Source organism: Struthio camelus, chromosome Z, assembly GCF_040807025.1.
Source record: "Struthio camelus isolate bStrCam1 chromosome Z, bStrCam1.hap1, whole genome shotgun sequence".
NCBI lineage: Eukaryota > Metazoa > Chordata > Aves > Struthioniformes > Struthionidae > Struthio > Struthio camelus.
The window spans coordinates 48158091-48184244 of record NC_090982.1 but is presented as its reverse complement, the minus strand read 5'-3'; the positions used below and the strand labels follow the sequence as shown (position 1 = coordinate 48184244).

The following is a 26154-nucleotide window of genomic DNA, read 5'->3' as shown; positions in this document are numbered from 1 at the left end:
TGCTCTGTCAAAGACTGAACCCCTCTCAGCTGAAGGGTTAGAAGAGCTTTCAGAGTTTAAAAAAAAATCATCTTCCACCTTCTTTTAAGATGGTCTCAAGCTTTGTATTTCAAGAATGTCATTGATCAGGCTCTGTAGTCAGGTTGTACTCAGTACTCTATACCAGTTACCTAGGATTCAAGGCAGGGTTTTTCTTTTTAAGGGTTATTTTCCTAGGGAATCAAGATATCCCTTGTTGATTACCTGTCTAATAACTATTTTTTTTAATGCCTTCTGCACCACTTGCTTTTAAATTTGAAAACTGATGAGTTAAAGGCAATGATGATGATTGTCATGCCTTCTACAAGGATTTAGTTTTTTAGTAGAAATAATTTCATATAATATCTGGTTCCAGGCAGATAACATGGCTTGACCTAGCATGTTAGTTATAGACAGATTGTACCCATAAGAAGAGAGATAATGCCCTGCATTAAGGTCTAATTACATACGAAAGGATTTTCTCTATCTTTGAGAAGTAGAAACAAAGGGATTTTTTCATATATTACTTTGATAATTACAGGGAGAAAGATTGTCTTTAAAATGTAATTGAAATAATGTGGGAATAAATAATTCTGATGCAGATTAGTCAGATGTATAATTGATCATCACAAAATTTATTTGAATGAGATGATGTAGTTAAATTGAAAGGTGAAATTTCTACTGTCTTATAAAGGTCTTATTTTTGTAGGCATGCTGCTGAAACCCTGTGTTGTACGTTAACATTACTTAGTGTTTTGGCTAAAGCAAATCCTTGAGTTTTAGCTGAGTACGAGACCTTCTACAGCATGTTTTCATGTGCAGCAAAATTATTGTGAGTATGGTTTGAACTTATGTTATGCACAACCCTATATGAAAATTGGTCTTTTTGAGACCACGCATTTCTCTGAAACATAACTTTTAGGCGTTTGCAGAAGATCTTATTGCCAGTCTTGGGGGTGAAAGACCACCACCATTAGTTACAATGATTTACAGGGTGAGCACCATACAGCTCTATATCTCTGTACAGTTCTTGGAATGGAGCACAGTTCTTTCAGTGCAATGAATGGGGGTTGTCAGACAAATAATGGTTCATACTAACATTTTGCTTTCAAGACTCGCAAGTGTTTTTCCATCAGCTACTTAGATATCTGCAAACAGTACAACAACTCTTTTTCTCCAAACTGCAGAACAGTGAAGTTTACTGTTTGTGGAAGAGTAAATAAATGGATCCTTGTATTAGATCAGCTCATATACTGAATGCTCCACTCTGTTTTTTGAGTTGCTTCATTTGGAAAAAAAAAAAAAATCTTCTAAACTGGGGGCCCAGTTCTCAGTTTTGCTTGGTACAGGATGTACAAGTGTATTAAATGTCCAGTTCCCATTGAGATTCCATGAAATTTTCCTTTGCAGTCCAGGCTGCCCTTGTGTGAGCTGAAGTACTAATTGCAGTCACTGGCAATAGAAAGATTATATTCTTAGCAGAGTGTGTTGTGAGTCACTGAGCCTAAGGTAAAGATGCGGAAATAGTGGCTAGCTTCTTGTCTCCGTTATGGGAAGCAGGAGAACTGCCTCAGTAATGCCTCAGAATTGGAGGCTGAGTTTGAGCTACTGAAGCTGTATTTAGATTATGTATAAAATGGAGCATTATATCCATATATAATTTTGTATGCTGCTAAAATCTTTCTGTAGAATGCTAATGACAAAACTGAAATTCTCATTTTCAGTACTTTGCATCTTCTAGTTTATCTCAGAAAACTTATTGTTGTATTTTACAGTTATCTAAAGTTTTATTGGGGAATTTTTTTTTTATTGTGGGATATTCTTCATGCTGTCTTTCAAAGATCTGTTTCAAGTGGTAGAATTATTAGAGCTTTTTATAAAATGGCTGTGGTATCACTAATAATGTATCATACTTTCTTATAGAGATTGCAACTAGGTTTCTCCTTCAAAAATTGGTCTCCTCCCACCCCCATCTTTGGCATTCAGGAAAAAAAAAAAAGAAGGGGAAAAGATGAAGCACTTCAAGAAAGGCTCCATGCATGGGGTGAGAGAAGGTTGTTGCCAGTGGCTAGTCTGAGCTGAGGAAACAGGGGAGCCTACATCACAAGACTGAAATTCGGGCAAGGCTGCATTGTATGGGTGGAGATCACAACTGGGATGGCAGGCAGGGGAACCAGAGCAGAGCAGGAGACGGAACAGGGACGAGAACTAGCAATCAAGAGGATGCGGCACCCAGCAGGTCCAGGGAACTGCAATGCACAACTCGTAGGCTCCCTTTCCATGCAACGTAAATGGGACAGCCAACTAAAAAAAGGCTCCTGAGACAGCTGCCGCAAGTCAGTCTTTGTGTGTTTCAGCTGTCAGAAAGAATAGTTGCAGGTCAGCCAGATTCAAATGAGGACACACTCCTTACAAAAGCAGTTTGGAAAAGTCATTGGATTCTAGTTTTTCCCCACATGTATGGTTCAAATGTTTTAGTATCCCATGGTAAGTTACTTGAAAAAAACAGTCGTCTCTAGTGCTTTTAAAGATAATAGATGTTCTATTTCCATTCTTCTAGTGTACTCTCTACTGAGTCTCTTAACTAAAGGATTCATACATTACACTTACTTGGAAGCATTGTTAACATACAGAGTAGAATATTTCCTGTACCTGAAAATATATTTGCACGATGTGTCTGTTGCAAGTATTTGTATTTTTATAAACTTAAGTGACTGGTTTGAAGGCAATAGCAACAAAATAATACTCAATGATTGGTGGAAGTTGTCAAACCTGAAGTAATACTAAAATCTGAGGCCATTATTTTCTAGTCAAGTACATTTTTTAAAGTTTTGAGGCAATGTTTTCTTCTTGCATTATGAATTTTTTTGAGAATTTCTTTGAAATGTGAACTCTGTAGACCACTGTTATATTACCTAATAAGTAATAATCATTTACTGATTTTATTGTTTAAATTTTATTCTTCCCAGTAGAATTTTATCATTGCAAAGGATCACAACAACTTTGCTTTTAAAAAATCTACTCAAAACAGGAGAAAGTGAAATGAGTGTTTATATATTTAAGTGAATTTCTTATAATAGATATTGTATTACATTAGTTTGCAATGTTTTTTAAGAAAAACGGATCTTGTTTGGCTGTTTTTCATTATCATTGTTCAATTTTTCATTAACATCTCAGTTTTCATGAGTAGTTATCTGTGTAAAGTACTATAGCTGAGTGCCATGTAACAGTATATACATATTTTATCATGATCTTAAGTATATTTGAAATTTTATTTCTTCCAGAAATAAAGGATTTTCACACTCTACTTTGGCAATATAAAAAGATGGAGGAGGGGAAGCTCTTTTCTTTGCCTTCTATTTAGAACTAATAAATGTAGCAAATATGATAATATATGTTTCATCTCTTCGGAGCTTTAAAGTGACTTGGTTTGGTTTATAGGGGAAAGGCTTACCTTACCAGTGAATTTTATGTGTATGATGGAGAATGACATAGGTAATAAAAGAATTTGTTTGATCATAGGAAATTTTCCCTAATCTAGCGATTTCTAGTGAATGATTTAAGTCCAGTTTTCAAATTAGCTATTTTGGAATTAGGCATAGTAAATTGTTTCATATTTTTTCCTACTCTCTTTTATCTGTAGCTTTGTAAATGCGTAACAAACACAAATGAGTCATTGCTCCGCTTAGGAACAGAGAAACACAAAACTCCTTACTCTGTTCAATGCACAGGTTATTGGCTATTGCATCTGAGACAGGTGAGGTAGAAGTGAATTTTAAAAGCTTCACAGCTAAAACTGCTGACCAAAATTATTCCTTTCCGTGCTTGGATGGTGTTTTGCATTCAAACTTGGCATAGTAACTGTGTTTTGGGAGAACTACTTGCTTTTTTTCCTGTTCATCTTTGTACACTGTTACATTTGGGTTGCTTGCTTGTTTACCCCAACTGCTTTTTGGTCTTTTTAGCAGTTGTTAACGTGAATCTTAGCTGGTTAGATAGAGTTCTGTGTTAAAGTTGGGTACCACCAGGATTAGGCCTAGATGCCAGCGGTCCAAGCAGCCACCAGCTCAAACTTTGTACTCTGCATGCTGCATCAGCTCATTTGAAGGAACAGGCTTAAGCGCATCAGTTAGCATGTACCTATTGATCTGCAACGTCTTACTGCCCTAGTGTGTGGTAAATGTCTGCTCTGCTGCATCCGTATCCAAGTGCTCAGTGGCACCCAATCCGTTGTCAGCATAGAGTAAAGAAAGACTTGGAAGGTAAATATCATAATTTTGTGAGGGAAGTGTGTAATGAGAGTTCAAAGAGTGAGAAGTATGGATTTTGAAGGCTGGTTTTGACATGGGCAGGATGTGGAAGAGCTTTTAAAGAAAAGTACCGGGCATGCTCTGAATGTTGTTTGAGAATTTGTGTTATTGAAGACTGAGACTGTAAGCTTTCTCCTAGTGTCTGCCAAGTATATTTTCTTAGTGTTATTTTAGTATGCATAGTACCAAATTGTTCCTACTAATTATGGTCAATGACAGAGTTTCCACAAGGGAGTGGCTTAATAATGTTTTAGGAGCATGTAATGTGAAATTTCAAGGGCACAAAAGATCTTGTTTAAAAAAAAAAAAAAGTTTTTCTGCACCCGTCTTTATCACTTGAATGCTATATTAAGAAGGTTTGTTTTGTTCATCTGTCATAAAATTGCCTAATATCAAATTAGCAAGCAATACCAAGAGTAGTAACTTTATTTACCCTATATCTTTAGCCTCTGCTTTAATGATTTTAAGTAAACAGAAGTGACTATTAAGGAAGTGTTCTCATCTGTCCAAGGCTTTATAAAATTTTAGGCTAATATGAGTGTGACAGTGTGATTCAAAGTATTTTTCCTACTCAGTACTAACAGTTATTATAAGTTTTCTCTTCCACTTAATCACTATCTGGCCGGTTTGTGTGTTGGTTTATTAAACATGTAAGATCCTAGAAGCTTGAGAAGCTAGTACAATTTGTCATTCCTGAGTTACTGTGCCCTATGGTGCACCAAAATAAAAATCAGAGGGTTAAAATATATGCATGCATTTTTATGTAATGGTAACCCTGTTCAGTGTGTCATCCACAACAGTCTTTCAGATCAGTCAGCCTAGTACATTATGCTTGAGGAAGAGGATAATGGGGCAGTGTATGCTTTTGTTTTGTTTATAAGATCATGTCACACTGTGAAGCTATTAGCAATAGTGACTGAAATTTTGACCTATGATAAAACGCATCTATGCATTATGTGTTGTTGTCTAATGTAGTGATTATCAGTGAGAGTCCACTCGCATACCATGGTTCCCTTGGAAAGCAGGCACCAATTACAGGATTACAAAGACTGTGTCCTTAGCAGTAGCAACAAATAGCTGTCAGTTTTAATATATAAGTGGAACAGTTTGATAGTAGAAATGAGACTATCTAAATCAAAATGAAACAGACTTTGTTCAGCCTAAACTTAAATGTACTTAACATGGTAAAGCAACCCAGGAAAAAAAGCACTTGATAAATGTTGTAGCTATAATGCTACAATGCTAAGAACTTCAGTAAATTTAATAGCTTACCAGACCTTTTCCTTTTCCAGTTTTTCAGTTGCAAAATTTGTTTTAATATGTTAAGATCTTTATATCTGGTAAATAAAATAATTGGGGCAATATTAAAATAGTGGCAATAATTCTCCTGCTATTGTTTTTTATCCTGAAAGCAAATGGGAAAATATGATCCAAAAAATTAAGAACACTTTGGAATATGGTTATTCCTTAACTTAAAATGTTTCAGTCTCCTCTTGCCGTTTGTTAAAAGTGAAGTCTCTTGTACTTTTCCTTGATGCTAGTACAGGAATGTTTAATAGCATATGGTTTTGTACTACAGCAGATATGTTGATTTTAGATGGCCACATGAAGACATTCTGCATATTTTTCAATTCCCTGAGTGAAAATATGTGGTCTTTGTTTTTAAAAACTTGATTATAAACCACATTCTGTTATAACAGTATTCACTCCCACTTAATGCGTAGCCAGCAGAAGATGACCGTAATATGTTTCAGAGCTTAATTGAAGGTAAAAGTGTATAGAATGAAGGTAACTTTAAATCATCATAATTCTAGTAAAATCCAAACACTTTTGATTAATTTTTTCTTTAACTGCTGTTGACTAATCAAAACTGTGCCCTATGGAATAGAAAATCACACATAGTAAGATTACGGGGAGATTGCTCAGCGTGCATCGCAACAGCACAGCCCAGATTGCAGAACACAGTATTGGCATCAGGACACTTTTCTCATAGAATTCTGGTATCAGTTTTAATCTGTAAAAGTTCTAAAGACTTTGGGACTCTGAATCCTAGAAGTTAATACTCTGTGCTGTAGTTTGGTTTTGTTTCGGTGCTGAAATTGATGCATTCTCAATAGAAAGGGTGCCAAGTCCTCCATGGTCCAGTAAAACTGATATTCTAATATCAGAGATACTGCAAAGCCAACATGTTTAGTTTGGTTTTCTTTGAGCTTTAAGGTGAAATGATTTATTGAGTTGGCAGTACACATGTTTGATTTTTGTTTTTATCTCTTTCTTTAGTAATAGAGAACGCTTGAAATATAATTAGGATAACATGACTGGTGGTAGGGGTGTTTGCAAGGTAGTTAGTAGTTTAGATGCTAACAGTATTAAAAATGTAACAAAATAAACAGTTGTTTCATTGTGTGGTTTAGACTTAAAATACCCAACTGTAACATGTTAACTAAATATTTATTAAATATGTCTGCGTAGCAAGAAGCTTAGAATTGTTTTTGATGTGTCTGTGGGCTGTTGAAGAGTATTTGCAGTATTGGACATGGGAACTGAATGGATACTGTAATTTGCATTTGTTATTGTTATCTTTTTCAAGTAGTTTCCTGTAATATATCAAACTACCGCAAAAGATTTAAGAAATGCAATTATGTGTCTAGTTCATGTTTAGAAAAGTTGATTCTTTTTTCAGTATGCTGAGGAGACAAATGGCTTTTTAATCTTGCAGTGTGTTAGTTTGTATGCTAAAATGAAAGTTTTCATCTCTGATTTTGACTTAAGCGATTTTTCAGCACTAGATACCCTTTCAAGAGCTTATTTGAAAAGTACATACTGCGTTCTTTCTACATTCGTACTCTCATGTTGCAGGTTTAATCTTCTGATAGAAATTTGCTATGTAGTCTGTTTCAGTATCTTATTGTGTAGCAAGATTTCCAAAATCTGTTTTACAAACTCTTAAATTTTTAACTTCTTAGCATACTGTTTACTAAATGATCTGAATAAGATGATTCTTTAGGAATCTGGCTGGAATGTATCTTAAAGGACATACATGTTGGCCCGGACCGAACATTCTTTTTTTTTTCTTTCCATAGGATAAGAAGTGGGTTCTCAATCATGAAGATGTCACACTGGGGGAATTACTGGGCAAAGTAAGTAATCAAGTGAGCTAAATAACATTTAAATAAGTATATATTAGTCATGAAGCCTATATGTTTCCTGTTTTCCTTATCTTTTAAATTACTCTGGTATGCAATGTTTATGCTAGTTCTTTTACTTCGATACAATCAGAGCATTGTACTGTGATTAAGTAAATGTAAATCACAGTTATGAGTAAATATTATAAGAAGTTCGTTTTACTGCTGAAAATGTTTAACTGTAGCATGCATATTTTTCTCATTTGGAAGACCTAAAACCTAACCTGAAAGCTAGCTAGATTTCGATAAAGCATTATGTGGCTACTTTACTTTGTGGAATCTTACAAAAGAAGAATGTTATTGCAGAACAGGAAATTTCATATCAATAAAGAATTTGATATAATAAGATGATTTAACCAAAACTTTTAAAACAAATGTTCATTGCTTTTGTATGACTTACTGAATGATAGGTAACTTCACCATACTTAAATGTATTAAATTAATTCTTGTGTGCTGTAGTACATATCACAAATTCTGCTTAGTAGCTGTAAGTCTTTAAAATACTCCTACTCAGGTAACTGTTACCTTGTTACCCTGCTTACATTTTCAGCAGCTTTGCACCTATCAACAAGGTTAGTGCAAATGCTACTTTGGACACAATGTCCAAAAGATGTCCCAAAACTTGAAAAACAGGCTTAAATGAGAAGCCAAATGAAAGCAACAGTTGCTTTAGTATTGAGAGACACACTGCAAGAATCAATTAAACTTTCAAGAATTGAAGGAATTAAAACTGCCTGAAAAATCTGTTTCCCGGGATAAAATATCTTTGACAGCTTAAGATGACAAGAACTACGTCCACATAAAATGCTATACAGATGCAGTGCCGGTTTCACGTTCTTAACAGAAAAATCTCAAGAGGAGAAAAACAAAGATTTTCAGGCATAAAAATAATAAAGATTCAGACATCAAAAAGGCTTGTCTTCCAAAAAAGAAATATAAATTAGGCTTGATGAGTAAAGGTAGTTAAATTGATTTTATGCATGTATTCATGTTTTTGGTGCAAAGCATTTTTAATCCTCAGTAAAGACAAATAGATGCTTGAAAGCAATTATAAAAGCAAATCTAGTTAAGAATTATTTAAAAAATAACAAACTAGGTAACAAGTTTCTTGATCAATGATGTAAATCTGCTATGCATCCATCTCTCTAAAAAGCTACAGTCAAACTAGAAAAGATTAGAATAACAGGGTAATACAAGGTGTGGGATCACTTCCATATGAGAAAATGTTAAATAAACTGCTGCCATTGACCCTGGAAATGAGAAATATGAAGGATGATAAAATCTTGAGTAGCCTGCAAAAGGTAAGTAGGAAAATCATACAAGTTTGATGCAGAAGCAGATGCAAACTTTAATAAGAGGAAGATTTTTTTTCACCTCGGAAGTGAGTGGTCCATATATTCTTTACTCTGTTGTCTAATATCCTGCAAAATGCAAGTTATATAAAGGAAATGTTTTATTGGAAGTCAAGAAAACATTTTTAATACTTAAGTAGTCTTTAAGGTAGAGTCAGTTTTTACTATTAAGTACTTCTAAACAGAAAGTTAGGGGAAAGGATATTAGGAGTAATTCAACTGCTTAGCTGTAGGCATCTAGTGCTATTTTAGATATCACAGGTAGCATCCTGGCCTCTAGAAGTGGTATTTTAGAAAGGATTTGAGATGACTGTTGTAGATCATATGTTGTGTTTGCCAGCTGTGTTGCTGTCTCAGTTATCCTAGGATATACAAAATACTACTAGAGGCATATGTTTAGGCACCTGAATTTCTTCCTTTCTAAGTAGTAGCACTATTATTTTCCATCTGTGAGTTTCTTTTTTCCTTTTCTGTCTTCCATCCTTGGCACTACTGTATTCAATTGCGTGATATAAAGAAATCTCCATCACGGAGGAAAGAAATGAAGACATTGCAAGGAGTTTTTTTTGCTGTTTGTTGAACTCAACGCGCAGCTCCACATACTAGCACATAGGAGAGAAACTCATGTGGGAATATACCTGACATAGCTTTAGAATGGAGTTGTGTTAGTTGTTTGGAAAATACAAAGCTTGAGTAAAAGAATGAGATCTTCAATTTTTGGTTTTGTTTTCTTGGGAGTTTTTGTTTTACACCAGTGTTTTTTTACATATCTCATAATATGCTTCTTCCTTCAGTATCTGTCTTAATTCCTTTTCATTCTGTTCTTACTTAAGTAGCAAATACCTGTGATGGAGACTATTCTGCTAATTACTTCAGTCGTCTTCTATGAAAACTGAAAAAATACATAACACTGGTGAAAAAATCTAAAAAATCTAGTTAAGTTTTAAAAAAAGCTGCTTTCTAAATTCATGTCCAAATGTGAGGATCTGCATACTTTATAGAACAGTATTGATCAGCTTAGCTTATAGAAAATACATTGTGGGATGCTTAGCCATTTGGGGAAAAAGAACACATTTTTTTCAATGCTTTTAATTTTCAATCAGAATTAAGGTTGAATATTGATTATTATTTTTATTATTTTCCTTCCTCATGTGTGTGAGAATGTTTATGTGATTTTAAAATGCTTTGTCCTAGTTTCACAGTTCATATTTTGATATCTTGCACACAGAAGGTGAGAACCTTTTTTAAAATAAAACAGTTTGAAAATGAAAGAGGGAGGGAGTAATAAGAGGAAAGAAAATACTATTTTCAATATCTATGGACTTTAGAAGTTACTTAGATGTTTTACAAGAAAATCATAATTACACAATTTGTGGGGTTTTTTTTCTCTCTTTCCAACAAGATCAATTTAGAATTCATGTGTAATATTCGTATAATAGATGTACAATGCCTGCATGAACTGAATTGTGTTAAGGATGAAGATGTTGGAAGGAAACTTCCTGTGACTTCATGAAAGCATTATAAAATGCTGTACCAGTTTAAATTCTTTCTAACATGAGATGTCTGCAATATTTTTCTGGATATTTGTGAAAGCTTTGTTTAATTAGAATTATTTTTTTCTCTGATTTCAGGGTAATTTTGGTGAGGTATATAAAGGAACATTAAAGGATAAGACTCCTGTTGCTGTAAAAACTTGTAAAGAAGATCTTCCTCAGGAACTGAAAATAAAATTTCTATCAGAAGCCCGGTAGGTTCTCTAAATTTAATTAAAATATATATTTATTTGGGGTTGTTTTTTTTCAAGGCTTATTATTGAATGGATTTATAAAATCTGACCTTTACAAAAATTCGAAGAAGCAGTTCTTGAACTTCTCCTTTTCCCTTTTTTCTCTCCCTGAATACATTCTACAGCTGTTTCCCCAGGACCTAAAAATAGACGTTTTTAATGTGTGAGAGCAACAGCATCTGCGCTTGCTCAAACCACCTCTTCAGCAAAGCAGGCTATGCCTGTAAAAAACACATTTCTATTATTGTAATTGCCTCCATTTACTACTTTGTCTGAGATGTGCCATAAGGCTTAGGATAAGGAGCAATTGTTACTTTAAATGTGATTATACCAGTCATAAATCCTGCCTTCTCACATGCTGGACTAACAGAGCTCTTCAGGTTTGGCCAGGTTATAGTATACATCCGTTTTGCTAATTTTCTCTTTAGAAAAAGAATCCACTTCAGAAGAGAGATTCTTTGCTGTTTCAGACAGCATATGATTGCATACCCTGTTTTTCAAATGGCAATCATACCGCAATATGCTAAGTATTTTGAATATAGGCTGATTATATGGGCATACAAATAAATACATTCTAAGTCCTCAGAGTAGAGGGAGCGTAAAAATATAATTTTAAAATGATTTTAATCATCTTACCCTGTTCTTCTAATGGAACACAAAATATTTTCATTTTTATCAAAAATACTATGATCAATGTGGAAAAGTATAACGCATTATATAAAGAATTGATATCAGCCATTATAGCTTTTGAATTTTTTTTTTAAGTGGCTCATAACTCAGTTGGCTACTGCAGAGATGCTTCATTTGCTAAGCAACCTACCACTGAAGGAACGCAGTAATACCGGGGAAAAAAATGAAATGCATTATTTCTCACTAAGTATGTATGTACCAAGTAGGCTACTATTTTACTATTGCTTATAGGAAAAAGAGAAAAAGAAGAGGTTGTTTAAGTTAGCAGCTAGTAGAAGAAACATTTAAAAGTTATAATGTCTCTCTAGAATTCTTCCTAGCCCCTTATTTCACTTATAAATCGTAGCATGCTGTTTTAGGCTGCAAATGTTCTTATTAAAGCATTGTGTAAGAAGATACAAATGTTTTTGTTTAGTTCTCCCAAATTAAAATTGCTGTCTCTATATTGTTTTAAAACTTATTGTACTAATTAATTTCGTGAAGTAAAATTAGAATGAGTGTGATTTGAACAGTGCATGCTTTTTTGACATAGCTCTGCTACTGGTTCGCCACTGAAATGCTATTTAATTGCAAGGGTTCTTGAGAAATGCCAAAGCTATCAAGCAGTTTTTCAGTCCTTTTTTTATGTAGACAAATGGTAGGATTACAATCACAATAATGTGGTGTTCAGTCTTGATTTATAAGTGAGTTAATGTGCCCTCAGTTGCAAACAGAATGATGATTCATCTCTTACACTGGTTTTGTTTTGTTTTGTTTTTTAGCAATAACAGTAATGGCATGTTCCATTAAAATAACATTACGGGTTTAAGATATTTTCATACGATACTTAATTGGTTTGTACAATAAAGTTTATTAATATAATAAACCTAATGTATGTTTTACAGAATACTCAAACAATATGATCATCCTAATATTGTAAAACTTATAGGAGTTTGCACACAACGGCAACCTATTTATATTGTTATGGAACTTGTTCCAGGTAATTTTTTTTTCCTTTTTCACAGCATATGTTAATATATAGTGTTTCTGTAATGCAGAAGGTATTGTTTTCTGTTTGCTTTTATTTCCATTCTAATGACCGATCTCAAAATTCACCTGTGTTGCAAATCTTTGTAGATCTTGGCTTCTACCAGTTTAAGAGTGGAATGAGTTATTCAAACTTGTTCTAAGTTTTTATGTGTGCATTCAGAACAACAGAATTTGCTACAAGGTATTTGTGCCATATCTTTATTTCCTTCCTGAAAAGATAGTACATAATGCTTCCTTTAAGAATAGGGTTGTATTGTAAATGCTATGATGCTTGTATTTAAAGAAACTACACGACTGGGGAGTGTTTCAATTTTAGTAACTCAAATTTGGATGATCTTTGGTAGTATAAATAGTAATTGATAGGTTGCTGTTTCTAATAAATATTTTTCTCTTTTTGAGAATATATTATTGAGCAAAATTATTCAGTGTATCAGTTATTCTTGATTTATTTTTGGAATTTTGGGTTCATGTTATTCACTAACAGTTGCAGAGTTTCAAATTGTTGGGGTAATAGCAGCTTTTGGGCTATCTTATTGCTCTGTTGATTCTCTCAGTAGCTGACAAATGTGTGGTTTTGGTAGCCTCTGGTATTGCTTAATATGCATCAGCATATTTGTTTTATATATATCACTAGTTTTATCTTCTAAATTATACTGCAAGCTGTATTACGAACCAATTCATTCATGAATACTTAGTAAATAGTGTTCATCATTCTTGAGTACTGGCTTTAGTACAAATTCACTGATGAAATCTTTGATCTGCCTTTATTCAGTGAGATTATATTAGGTTATTATATTTGCACATGTGGTTAACTTTACGAAAATTGAGACTTACAGCATTGTCCTGAAACAGGTCCTGTGACAGGCATACTCAGTAATCAGCTTCTCCAGACATCTCTGCCGATAAATATAAATCCTGATCTTCTTACACTCTTATCATTCTGGTTCAGGGTTTCCAGAGTCTAGGAAAAGTTGTAGAAACATACTAACACAATTAGAGGAGGAATTAGTGAAAGTCTTTCACCGATTCCCATGCCCATTTTCCCATCCAAATCTATCCAAAAATTCTTCTCTCGCCTGGCTTTGAGTTTGCGAGAAACTTCTTAATTCTAATCCTATTTTATTGGGCTGTAGGTCCTCTGGCTAGTTTCCATGCTTGCATGCCCTCAGTAACTTTGGACTAGGTTCAAGCCATCACACTTTCTTGTGTTCTTTTGAGAGTTAAAACTTGGCCAGCACGCCACAAGCCTGACCTAATCAGCTAGAAGAGATAAGAATGCCAACTCTGAAGAAGCTGACAGAAGAAAGACAAAACACTAACATAGTTCAGTTTAGAAAAGCAGTGACTCTAATTTAACTAGTGTTCTGTTCTATAATGGCAAGTCTGAATGAGGTTATCTAAAATAATTATTAGTGCTTTGACCTGGTATTTAATGCTGCCCTTTGGAGAAAAGAATATTGTTGGACTTGCTGACTTGCACTCACCACTCAGCTTTCTCAGCATGTGTTTTGCCTGTATGTTGTCTTACAGATGCTTATGCTTGAAGGTGCTTAAAGCAGTTTAATTCTGACGTGCTTTTCAATAACTAAAAATGAAAGGTTTTAGGTTAGAATTGTATTCTGTAAATGTACAGCTGTGAAAATTCATGATTCATAAATCTGTATGGCAGGTTTTTTCTCTGAAAAAAAAGATTAGAAAGAGCTCCATAAAATGTAGAATCCCCCCTGTGATAAGTTTTTTGTGTTCTGGTCAATGTTTGTGATTTTCCTGCTGTGTTTTTTTCCCGAATGCATGTATGCTGTGGGGTGCTTACTGTGTCTTTTAGGTTGCTTTGATGTGGGTTTCAGTGTTTCAGCAGTAGCTAAAATTGCTTTTCATTTCAGATTGGGATTTCAGTTTGGATTCTTACTTTGTTCAGGTGTTATTTGCTGTGGAAACTTCACACTTCATGTAGAGAGGTGGTTCTGTCATTAACTTTCTCTGAAGAGCAGTCTCTGTTTGTTTGTTTGTTTGTTTTCCGTTGTCCCAAATGTAAATGGAATTGAGGCCTATGCATCTGGATAAAGTCATCACTGAGAGCAGTTGAGAGTGGCAAATGTGTACTTAAACATCTGTGCATCCATTGGTACATACAAAAACATCCCAGATGTCGTTAAATAGGTAGAGAAATAAAGCAATTGTCAAAGACAGTCGTCGTTTGTAAGTAGATCCTTTAATTTTGGTGGGTGTTTACAGAACATAACAAGTGACATGCTTCGTAAAGAAAGGATCACATTGATCACAAGAAAATTTAAGGAAGTCAGCATAGCAGTGAGTAACTGAGAAAAATAAATAAGGTAGCAGCTATGTAACCAAAAGGAAAAGGTAGATCAGAAATTACATATGTTACTGAAAAAAAACCCCCCCGTCATTTGCTTACATTTCAGTTTCTTCTAAAATTACTGATGGCAATTTTGCACTAAGTTCACCCAGCTACACAGTGTCAGTTCGTAGTAGATTACTCCAGTGGAGAAAGGCTGTGTTATCTTTTTCCCTGCCCATCACCTACCAAAACATGAAAGAAATATCTGAATCTTGTGTGTTTGTGTGTGTATGTGTGTAATATAACTTCTTTTTACTTTAAGGGATGCATGTGTGGAAAAGTACATTCCATCTCTCCTCTCTTGGCCAGGCCGTTAGAGGCAGGGCTCATCTCGTCTTCTCTCTTCTCAGTCTTGTCCCGTGGGTCTTCCTGCGGGAACCTCTGCAAGGGGAAGGGAAGGAACATTCGGTCGCCAGGCTGCAGCATCTTTTTCTAGAGCTTGTTGGTATGATGTCCCTCTAGTCCATCTATCTTCTCAGACATTTAATGAAAGGAGAGGGTCTCAGGACTTGCTTTTATTTTTTTACTCTAACATATTTTTATGATGGTACCTAGGAAATTTTATCCACTAAATGAAAACATAGGAATAAGATGCGTAAATTTTTTAAGAATTAAGCTGTACCTTATTATTGTAACAAGTTCACAGAGTCCAGTAAACTGATTAAAGAGAATTCCTTCTGAGGACTTAGGGAGATCATAACAAATACCTTAGCAAAGAGGTATTTTATGATTGTCTAATAAAATGTGCCCATTGGCAATCCCAAGATAAACCTCTTTCTTACGCTTTAAGAGATTCTATATCTGGCCACACATGAGACCAAGCAGTATGTCTCAATATAGCAAAAACAACTAAAATATTTTAAAAAGAGGTATATTGTCCTGTTTGCTACGTAGGAAACTGGCACCATTGTCCAAGTTAGGAGGACTAATAATTTTTTGTTTCAGTACAAAAGCAGGTATTCTGCCAGGTGTTTCTTATTTGCTGTGACGCACATACCACAAATAAATATTTCAGTAGGTGGCAGTGGTCACAAGAAAGCAAGTTTCTAACAAGAAATCCTTGGTCTGTGTTCTGAAGAACGTTATTTGGGAGGTATGTGCTTCTTGTTTAGGAAATTATTTATTTATTACATAATTTGGACTGCTTTCTAACAGCTGTTTCTCTAATTGATACTTAAACTAATTAAAATACTACTTGTCACTTATAAACAGAACCTAAGACATATGGAGCAGCAACACTGTCCTTCATATATACATTGAGAGTTATGTGCATAGAAGAGATGTGACACAAAACTGTCATTTAGGAGTTTAAGATGAGAATTAAAAAAAAAAAAATAATAAAGGAACTTTGAAAACCCAAACAAATTATTCTCCCTCTCCTCCCCCCACCCAAAATTTGCCAAGATAACCATTGCAGTTCTTTGTCCTTAATTCTTTATCACATTAAAATTTTATATATTTGTGAGTTAACAGAGATCTATAGAAAAATCTTATTTTCATGATTGAGTTATCCTAGGTAAATGCTGTGAAAAAGCAGTTTAGCAAGGTAGATGGTTTTAAAACGCTGATTTGTGGTTGTGTAATGGCTAAATTCTCAACGGCCATTAAAGCTCTGTTACAAATAATTAATTTTTTTCTGTCTTACCTAAATAACTTTGGATTACTACCTGGAAAGAGCTACTGCCTAGATCCTTTCAAAGTCCCAACACTGAAGGTGCTGTGTGGCTTTGAATATGTTTCTTGACTATCATGTAATAAAAATTAACTTAAATTTTACAGTAATGTAGGTTTTTTAGTTGACTAAGAATTAACAAAACAACTCTATTTGGAAATGCTGTTTGAACTGCAACATTTTAGTGAGGATCTTCTCATAGCCATTTCTTCTTGCTGTCTGGTAGTTCTGACTCTTTCCTCTGGACACTTAAAATCCACTGCATGATCTTACAAGCAAGATTTATTTCATTGTACTGTAAAATACAACATGCCTTGTTTGGCATGGGGTTCTCATTAGCTCTGTTTTAACACAGCATTTCACATCTCCTCATGGGCAGTGGAGACTCAGGGGAAGAAACTGGCAATCAAAATACTATTTTTTCCCCTCGTTTGTTCAGTAGTCTGACTGGGGTCAGCATCAGTAGGCACAGGCTTCACACACTGTGTTCTCTCCAGGCATTGCGGCAAGTTAAAGCTCGGGTCATAAAGCCAAGTTCACAGGCTCACTGTTGGAATAACAGCCTGCGGTTAAAACACAGTCCTCCACTGGATGCATGCACGCTTAGTGTGGCTTGCAGTCACGTTTTTCGTGATCTACTCCCTTCAGCTGCTGGACTGCTTAATCAGAAGTATGTAGCCTAATTTTCTGTTTCTGTATTCTGTGTGTTTAAACATTTTTATAACAAACACAGTTAAAATTGCATTCCCACAAATATCGTAATACAATTTTCATTTTGAGAAGTCAGGCATTCCAAAATAGGCCGTTCAATATTCTGGTTTGTCTGTTGAGTCTTAATTTAACTTCCTCTAGCATGTATATATTATGAAACAACCTTTAATAACTAGATTTTTGTTCCTTACCAGATCCTTACCTTGTGCAGTTCTGAATAGTTTTTCAGTATTTGTTTCTCTTCTCCAAGTGTATTCTATGGCCACAGGCCTTATTTAATGTATTCTATCAGTTACCTGCTCTGAGTGTGATTTTTTTTTTCCCCCCAGTGGAGATTTCCGGGTTTTTTCCTCTAATATTAAGTGCATTGCAAACATTGCTGTGGAATACAAGCATGCAGTTCTAATACAGCTGTAGAATTCCTATTTGATAATGGATGCATGCTTTCAAAAAAAACATCCTCCCCTCTACCCTCCCACTTAATTGGGTACTGAGTTTGTATTCCTTGTTTTATTTAGGCTCATGCTGACATACTTTGCAATAGATTTGCTGAACACTTGCAGCTGTGAACAGGTAGAGCTATGCTTGTACATACAAAGGGCTATGAAAACATCCAGTAATCTGATAGTACAGGAAGGTTGTCTGAATTTATCACTAAATTCAGTTTTCAGCTATGTCTGTTCAGCTTATGCCTAGACATATTAACGAGCTTTCAAGATGGAATTCAGCAAGGTCATCGCATCCATCTTTGCAGCTGGATAACGTAACCTGTTGTGATTTGGACTGAATCATTTGGGATGCAAATTGTCTACGCCACTGATGCAGAAACAATTCAGAGGTGATAGGTTTTATTAGCTGAGGTGCAGCACTGCATGAACGCAGCTATGCTGGCTCCCAAGCACATTCAGAAACAGCATAGCCGTTCTTACAGTTGCAGCAGTAATGCAATTATTTATCTATGTAAGTAGCTGAAAAACCTGGGATTTATTTACAGTTTTCATTACCACCTATGTACAACAGAATAATTGGTGAAAGTACTGCCTTACACACAAATGTTCCATTACTTAAAAAGTGATAGTCTATTTTGTGTGAAAAAAGTGAAAGTGTATTTTGAGGAAAATGAAAATTCCGCATTTCTAAACAATTAAATATTTAATAGTGTTTGTGAAATAGCTGCATATTTATTAAAAAAAAAAAACCAGAATTACTGTGGATGCATTTTTAATATTTAAAATTAATAGTCTTAAGTAGCTGTGTTTGGATTTATTCTCTTGATAATGCATATGGGATTACAGTACTGGGCAAGAGAGAAAATGTGAACTTATTGACTTTTGATGGTCAAAAGACTGAACCCTCAAATTTATAAATACTTCCTAGTATTTTAATGTTCTTTCATAGTTTATAAAACATGTATGAATACTGAATCATGGGGCCTCGAACAAGTGGATAGGGACACTTTTAAGCACCAGCACAGGAGAACACTGAAGTATATGCTTATAGTTGGTCATATATGCCATCAGTCAGATCTTAACATAATGAAATGTTGTCAAGGACAACAAGATGTTGTCAAATGTTGTCAAGGACAACAAATGTTGTCAAGGACAACAAGAAGGCCTTCTTCAAATACATCAATAGCAAAAGGAAGACTAGGGAAAACGTGGGCCCGCTGCTGAATGGGGCAGGTGCCCTGGTGACAAAAGATACAGAGAAGGCAGAGTTATTGAATGCTGCCTTTGTTTCAGTCTTCACTGCTAAGGCCAGTCCTGAGGAATTCCAGACCTTGGAGACAAGAGAGGAAGTCTGGAGAAAGGAAGACTCTCCCTTGGTTGAGGAGGATCAGGTTAGAGATCTTTTGTCTAAACTTGACATCCATAAATCCATGGGCCCCGATGGGATGCACCCACGAGTGCTGAGGGAGCTGGAGGATGTTATCGCTAGGCCACTCTCCATCATCTTTGAAAGGTCATGGCAATCAGGAGAGGTGCCTGAGGCCTGGAAGAAAGCCAATGTCACGCCAGTCTTCCAAAAGGGCAAGAAGGAGGAGCCAGGAAACTCCAGGCCTGTCAGCCTCACCTCCATCCCGGGAAAGGTGATGGAACAGCTCCTCCTGGAGGTCCTCACTAAGCATGTGGAGGACAAGAAGGTGATCAGGAGTAGTCAGCATGGATTCAGCAAAGGGAAATCCTGCTTGACCAACCTGATAGCCTTCTCTGATGGAATGACTGGCTGGACAGATGAGGGGAGAGCAGTGGATGTTGTCTCCCTGGACTTGAGCAAGGCTTTTGACGCTGTCTCCCATCACATCCTCGTAGGTAAGCTCAGGAAGTGTGGGCTAGACGAGTGGACGGTGAGGTGGCTTGAGAACTGGCTGGCTGGCCGAGCTCTGAGGGTTGTGGTGAATGGCGCAGAGTCAAGTTGGAGGCCTGTGGCTAGTGGTGTCCCCCAGGGGTCAGCCCTGGGTCCAGTCTTGTTCAATGTATTCATCGATGACCTGGAGGAAGGGACAGAGTGCACCCTCAGCAAGTTTGCTGATGATACTAAACTGGGGGGAGAGGCTAACACACCAGAAGGCTGTGCTGCCATTCAGAGGGACGTGGACAGGCTGGAGAGTTGGGCGGAGAGGAACCTCATGAAGTTCAACAAAGGCAAGTGCAAGGTCCTGCACCTAGGCAGGAATAATCCCATGCACCAGTACAGGCTGGGGGTTGACCTGTTGGAAAGTAGCTCTGCTGAGAAGGACCTGGGAGTGCTGGTGGACAACAAGTTAAGCATGAGGCAGCAGTGTGGCCTTGTGGCCAAGAAGGCCAATGGTGTCCTGGGGTGCATTAGGCGGAGTGTTGCCAGCAGGTGGAGGGAGGTGATCCTGCCCCTCTCCTCAGCCCTGGGGAGGCCTCACCTGGAGTGCTGTGTCCAGTTCTGGGCTCCCCAGTACAAGAGAGACATGGCCCTACTGGAGAGAGTCCAGCGGAGGGCTACCAAGATGATTAGAGGGCTGGAGCATCTCTCCTATGAAGAAAGATTGCAAGAGCTGGGCCTGTTCAGCCTGGAGAAGAGAAGATTGAGAGGGGATCTCATCAACGTGTACAAGTATCTGAAGGGGGAGTGTCAAGAGGATGAGGCCAGCCTCTTCTCCGTGGTGCCCAGCGACAGGACAAGAGGCAATGGGCAGAAACTGAACCACAGGAAGTTCCATCTGAACCTGAGAAAAAACTTCTTCACTGTGAGGGTGACAGAGCATTGGAACAGGTTGCCCAGAGAGGTGGTGGAGTCTCCTTCGCTGGAGATATTCAAAAGCCGTCTGGATGTGATCCTGGGAAATGCGCTCTAGGTGACCCTGCTTGAGCAGGGAGGTTGGACTAGATGATCTCCAGAGGTCCCTTCCAACCTAAACCGTTCTGTGATTCTGTGATTCTGTGATTTTCTTTCTAGGAAAACAGGAGCTGCTTTTTGTTTGTCACACTCTTGTTATAGTGCCATGAATATTACATAAAGTATAGCAGGAAGTCTGTAGTATACAGTATAGTATACTTTATAGTATAAAGTATGGCCACCACTAGGAGATGCTGACATGTGGTCTTTCCATTCTCTTAAAAATTCTGTGTTTAATGAGAAATGTTTCACTTTCACAGTGAAATACACGAAAGGTTGTTTTTGGATGAATACAGTTGTAGCAGGCTGCTCTAAATGGAGCTTCCTGCTTGAGTAATACACGTTGTCATCTACTTAATAAAATAATTCAGTCATATTAGGCAAACACTCTAGTCCTCTTATTTATCCTTTTGTAAATCCAAAACTGGTAGTTGTTTTCTGCTTGGAGGTGATGTTATTATGATCTAATTATTTCTGTAGCGCTTACAGCTGTTGGGGCAGAACTCATTTTCTGGTAGTGTTGTGTGCCATTAACTGGAATAACATGTAGCTATGTAGAAATTCCATGCATAAGAGAAAGTATTACTTTCTGTTATGAAGTCATCTCGTTTTGTTGCAGTTGTTTCATAGTCTATCTAATTCATCTGTTTATTTCATTTTTATCAACAGCTATTATATTGGAGATTATGTTCTGACACTATGTGCTGTAAATAGCAAATTACTCGTTTTTGTATTAAAACTAGTTTTAAGAAGCACATAAAGATATCACGTAGCTGGAGTTCCATACTGAAGGGTTTGTAGTGAAATCCTCTTAACTTAGCTTTGATGATATTCATATGGATGGTTTCTTGTGATGATGAATAGCTCGAATATTGGTCACAATAGATTTTAAAAGTCAGAATTTACTAGCAGTGTAATTCTGTTAGTAAAAGAACAGACGGTTAAGCCTTATATTTGTGTCACAATGATGAGGATAATCAGATGTAACCTGAAATGACATAATACACCCTGTACAGAGTATAAGATATATAAATCACTTTGCCTTTTTTTTTTGGTCTGCAACTAATAGTGCTTTCACATCAAGGTTGAAAAGAGTATTTAAAAAACATTTTCATCTCCTCTATTTTATGACAGATACCAGAAGACAGAAAAACTAACAAAAACATGCCCTTTGAGACTTTTTTTCCATATTGTGACTCTGAGACAGATTAGGGTAATTTTATTAAAAATGTGTTGTGATGATAGGCATAGAATATACTGTATATAGCTTGAGGCGTTCTGTGCTGTTATATCTCAAAACTGTAGAAATTCATATAGTGCATGCCAAAAACTGAAGATAGATTAGCAAGTCTAAATTACCTCCTGAAGGTATGTTTGTACTGGGAAGTTACTCTACCAGTCTGACACATTCTAACATATTAAACTGAGCAGCTTTCCATCCTGTTCTAAAATAAGCTGATAAAAAATCTTGATCTGATTGCCTAAGCATATTAGAAAGGAATTTATAAGATAATTTAAAAATTTCAAGAATGTACGAAACCATTACATTGAACCTTTTGAATGAATGAATTACATCTTTCAAAAATTTGCAGAAGTTAAGAGAAAAAGTATTTTGTTGCATAATCTCAGCTATATGATAGTTTGTACCTTCCTGGAGTTCTTGGATTAACAGATTGGTTATGGGGGAATTGGTATATTTATAGGTCATGAAAGTTTATATACTCTGATAAAACACAAGGGAATAAGCAACTTTAGCAAAATCCTGTTAAAGTGATTCTTTGTTATAGTATAATAGGAATTGTAATTTGTAAATCACAAAGATCAGAATTAACAGTTCCATTTGTATTCACATTATACTTTTAACACAGCAAACGTCCTAATTTAAAAAAAAATCATCATAAATTTAACCTGCCTCATAACTGCTTACACTCTTGCTTAGATAGGAATATCCTGACAAGCACTGGAATCCTTTTGTTATTGATTGTTATATGGAGCATTTGTTACATGTAAAATAGTATTTTCTTAAATCTCGAGAGACAGGTGTTTTTACTGTATCTTGTTTAACTTTTCTTTTAAAACAATTTGGCATACTATCTTAATTTCTTTTTCTGAGATTGTTGTTGTAACATCTAGTTACTAAAATTTTTACGTGTGTTCTCTGTTGCTATAGATTAGCTCTTACATACTTTTAGCTGCTTTTTGGGCCTCAAAGGAGGTATCTAACAATTCCTTTAAATGTAACCCAGTTTTGGATTGATAAACTATATGTTGGTTAAAATATGTGGTAGCTGGCAGTGGTGGTAGCTAACTCGTGGTCAACTAGCGTAGTAACAGAGGGTGGCCAGCAGAAGATCTACTGCCATACCTATAAGCATAAAATCATGAGAAAGAGCTAATTAAATGTTATGACCACAAAATAAATAGTATTGTGAGACAGTTTCATATATAGATACCTGACAATAAAGTAATCACATAATGTTTATTTTTGGAGCAGTTCAATGCAAAAGCATATATATTTTTAGGTACATCATCTTAATTGGAAAAATGTGATACAATGTTGATTTATTACTTCTAAGTTTTTGAATGGTTATAGCTAGTTTTTCTTTTGCCAGTAAGTATCTTGTTGTTTGCCTTGATGCCTCATTGTCTTTACTGGTTACCTGAAAACAGAGTTTTTACTGTCATTTGTGAAAAGCAGTAACTCATTTGTACAACATAACTTAAATGCATTTTGAGGCACAGTGATCTTTTAAAGAATTTTTTGTCCTGGTTTATCTCCAGTTCAGAAGTATATTTTAGCGTGTTCATAAATGAGAAGGTATTTTTGATTATGTTTTAGTCATTGTTTTGCTACTGGCATTTTTTATCCCCTCCTGCTTCGACCTGTCCCTTTGTACCTCAGTGAAGTTCCGTTTACATTGTTATTGCACAGAGAGAGTTGTCGTTTAAATAGTAAATCCTGAGTTCTGTGTGTCAGATGAGATTTGACATAAAGCAAGAATCTTACCATGATAATATGAAAAGATAAAAGTTTATGTACAAATCTCAGGAGGAAAATTAATATACAGTGGCACAGAAGAAGAGCCTCAGTGTGGCAGAGTTGCTGTTTCATCCTTAACGTTACATGGAAGGAGAACACTGGAGCTGGGTTTTGGAGGGGATCCAGAGGGAAAGGTGGGGTCGTGTGTTAAGGGCTGGAGATGGAGCAGCCTGCCTTGGCACCTGGATCCACTTCTGCCAAAAAGCCAGGAGGTTGGAGCAGCTTGCAAGGCAGTTAGGGCTCTGGTGGCCTGGAACCCCGTCCTCACGGGCCCTGAGATGTCCCTCCATCATGTGACCAAAATTCAGGCATCCTCCATCATCCTATGATTGATGCACTTACACAATGGGAATGCACACGTGATTGGAAATGTGACAAGTCCTGTCACTTGCACACAACTGGTCACATGACTGGTCATGTAAGCTGAACTTTGGTGCTTTGTTTGTTGCACATACACTCTTCTGACATGTGACAAATATTTTGAATATTTGTTAAATATCAAAAATATTTTGATTGATGTGTAATTTAGTGAAAAGACAGAAGAGACACTGCAGTTTCCAAATTCTAGTATCTCCATATGCATTTCTACTGTTTCATCTGGACTATCACGCATATGTCTGCCTTTTTTTTTTCTCTAAAATCATCGTACTTCATTAATTTTTCTGAAAATGGCCACCAGCAGTAGTGTTGGTGGCATGGAAGCAGGATTATATTGTCACAGACCATGACAGCTTCTAGGTAGCACTTTGAAGTGGTTAGCGTGGCTGTAGCGGTACAGACATTCCAATCCACAAATCCTTGATACATAAGATAACTGCCTACGAAATAAAAAGTTCTAGACTTAAACAAATTGAAAAAAAGGCACTTGCGCTTGTCCTCTTCATGATTTTGTGATTTTAAGCTACTCGTTTCTTAAAGGCACCTAACAAGGGGAAAGGAATGGGCTGAAGCTGCAATGCAAAATATATTTAAATTGCTCTTATTCCATCTGAGCAGTGTCTGGAGGTACTTATGACCCTTTAGAAAGTAAACAAAGTAAACCTTTCTATAAGGGATGGAGGTCTAATTTTAGAGATAGTTCAGCAAAAAAGCAGTTGGGTCCTCACAACAGGAAGGACTTCTCACTTCAATAAGGAAAAGGAAAAGAAGAAAGGATAGTAAAAATCATTATTGATTAAGTAATTACTAGTATTAAAAGTAACACCTGTGACTAGAATCTGTAACAGTTATCTTTCACTATAGATTTTATTCATCTTTCACATGAAATGCACTGTAATCATACTTTCAATTCCAGTTTAGAGAGTTCCATTGTGTAGCATGTTGGGCATTATTTTAAAATGACTTTGGCTGGATGATTTGTTGCTGTTCAGTTGATTATAAATTGTATTAATTTGGTGTTTTCTGGAAGAGTACATATTGTCCTTGCTGTTTGCACTTCCTAGTAGGACTCTGTTTATACCTTTATATCTTTGTTCTGTTTCATGTGTGTTGAAACTCCAGCTAATATTTTTATTTTTATCTGTGAATTTCCAACTGTCAAGAAATTTCCAAAAATGAAGATTTATAAAATTGGAAATTCTCCAAATCATTGCCATGTATCCCAGCATATATAATCTTACATCTTGTTGGGTTCCATTTCCAGTTTTTTAAGCCTGCTAGAATTAACAGATAGCTAAATGTTTTGTTTTTCAACAGTATTTAACAACGTTAAGATTTATTTTCAAGAAAGAGAATTTAGTAGTAACCATTTTTGCCTGAAAACAAGAATTCTACTCTCACTACAGTTAATGTTTAAACTCACACTGATGTTGTTATAACACTTTGTCTAAGTAGACCTTTCTTATTTTGAGTTCATTCATTCCTTTTTAATATATCTGTGTCAGAGGGTTTCCTTCTTTTTTATATATCAAACTGAGCTGATCTGCTTTTTCGGTATTTCCTGCAGTAAACTGTTGGAAATTCTCAGTCTTCAATATCAGAAAACATTGGTTGATTCTTGGTAGTTTCTTAGGATTGCCTGACAATTTTTTTGTAAGTTATCTTGATTTTCTGTTCCTGTACAAGCAGTGCCACAATTTTGTCAACAGTGGAAGTAATTACTGCTTCTACATGAATATAGATGTATAATCATACTTATTAAAAAATGATTCCTGTATACAGAGCTGTGAGTGCTCAATATATAAACAGAATAGTTTTAGTCAGATATGAAATAAATGTTGTTCATTTGGCAGTGTGTGTGTGTGTGAATTACTTAAAAATGATTTTTAACTCTCTACTGTTTATATATGGAAGAAATGGCACCTACTTCAGTGGTGCAGTCTGCTTTTTTGCTGGTTACCAGACCTGGTCGATAACCTCTCAGATTAAAAAAAGGGTGATCATTACCTATTCCAGTTTGCAATAGTATCTGTTCTTTTAAGTTTTCATTAGAACTTAAAATTTAGTATCCCACAATTGATCCCGTCAGACTTCGGAAATGTGATGTACGTGACTGTATTTCTTGTAAAACAAGTTGTTCCAAATTGGCGTTAGAGTCATGAGCATCCAGTCAACTGTTTTTCCATCCGTGGATTATCCAGCCCGCGAGTAAAGCCCGTCGGGCCCCGTGGGCGCTGGTGGCTCGGTGGCCC

General features: G+C 36.0%; 1 protein-coding gene across 6 annotated transcripts in view; it reads left to right on the top strand.

Moving 5' to 3' along the window:
- Positions 1–26154, top strand: part of FER (FER tyrosine kinase) — a 179308-nt gene that overhangs the window by 107218 nt on the left and 45936 nt on the right. For all 6 annotated transcript variants that reach the window (XM_068927396.1, XM_068927398.1, XM_068927397.1 and 3 more), the window contains 3 exons: positions 7412–7468; positions 10497–10612; positions 12226–12320. In XM_068927396.1, coding sequence (XP_068783497.1) covers positions 7412–7468; positions 10497–10612; positions 12226–12320 — 268 coding nt within the window. The remainder of the gene's footprint in view (positions 1–7411; positions 7469–10496; positions 10613–12225; positions 12321–26154) is intronic.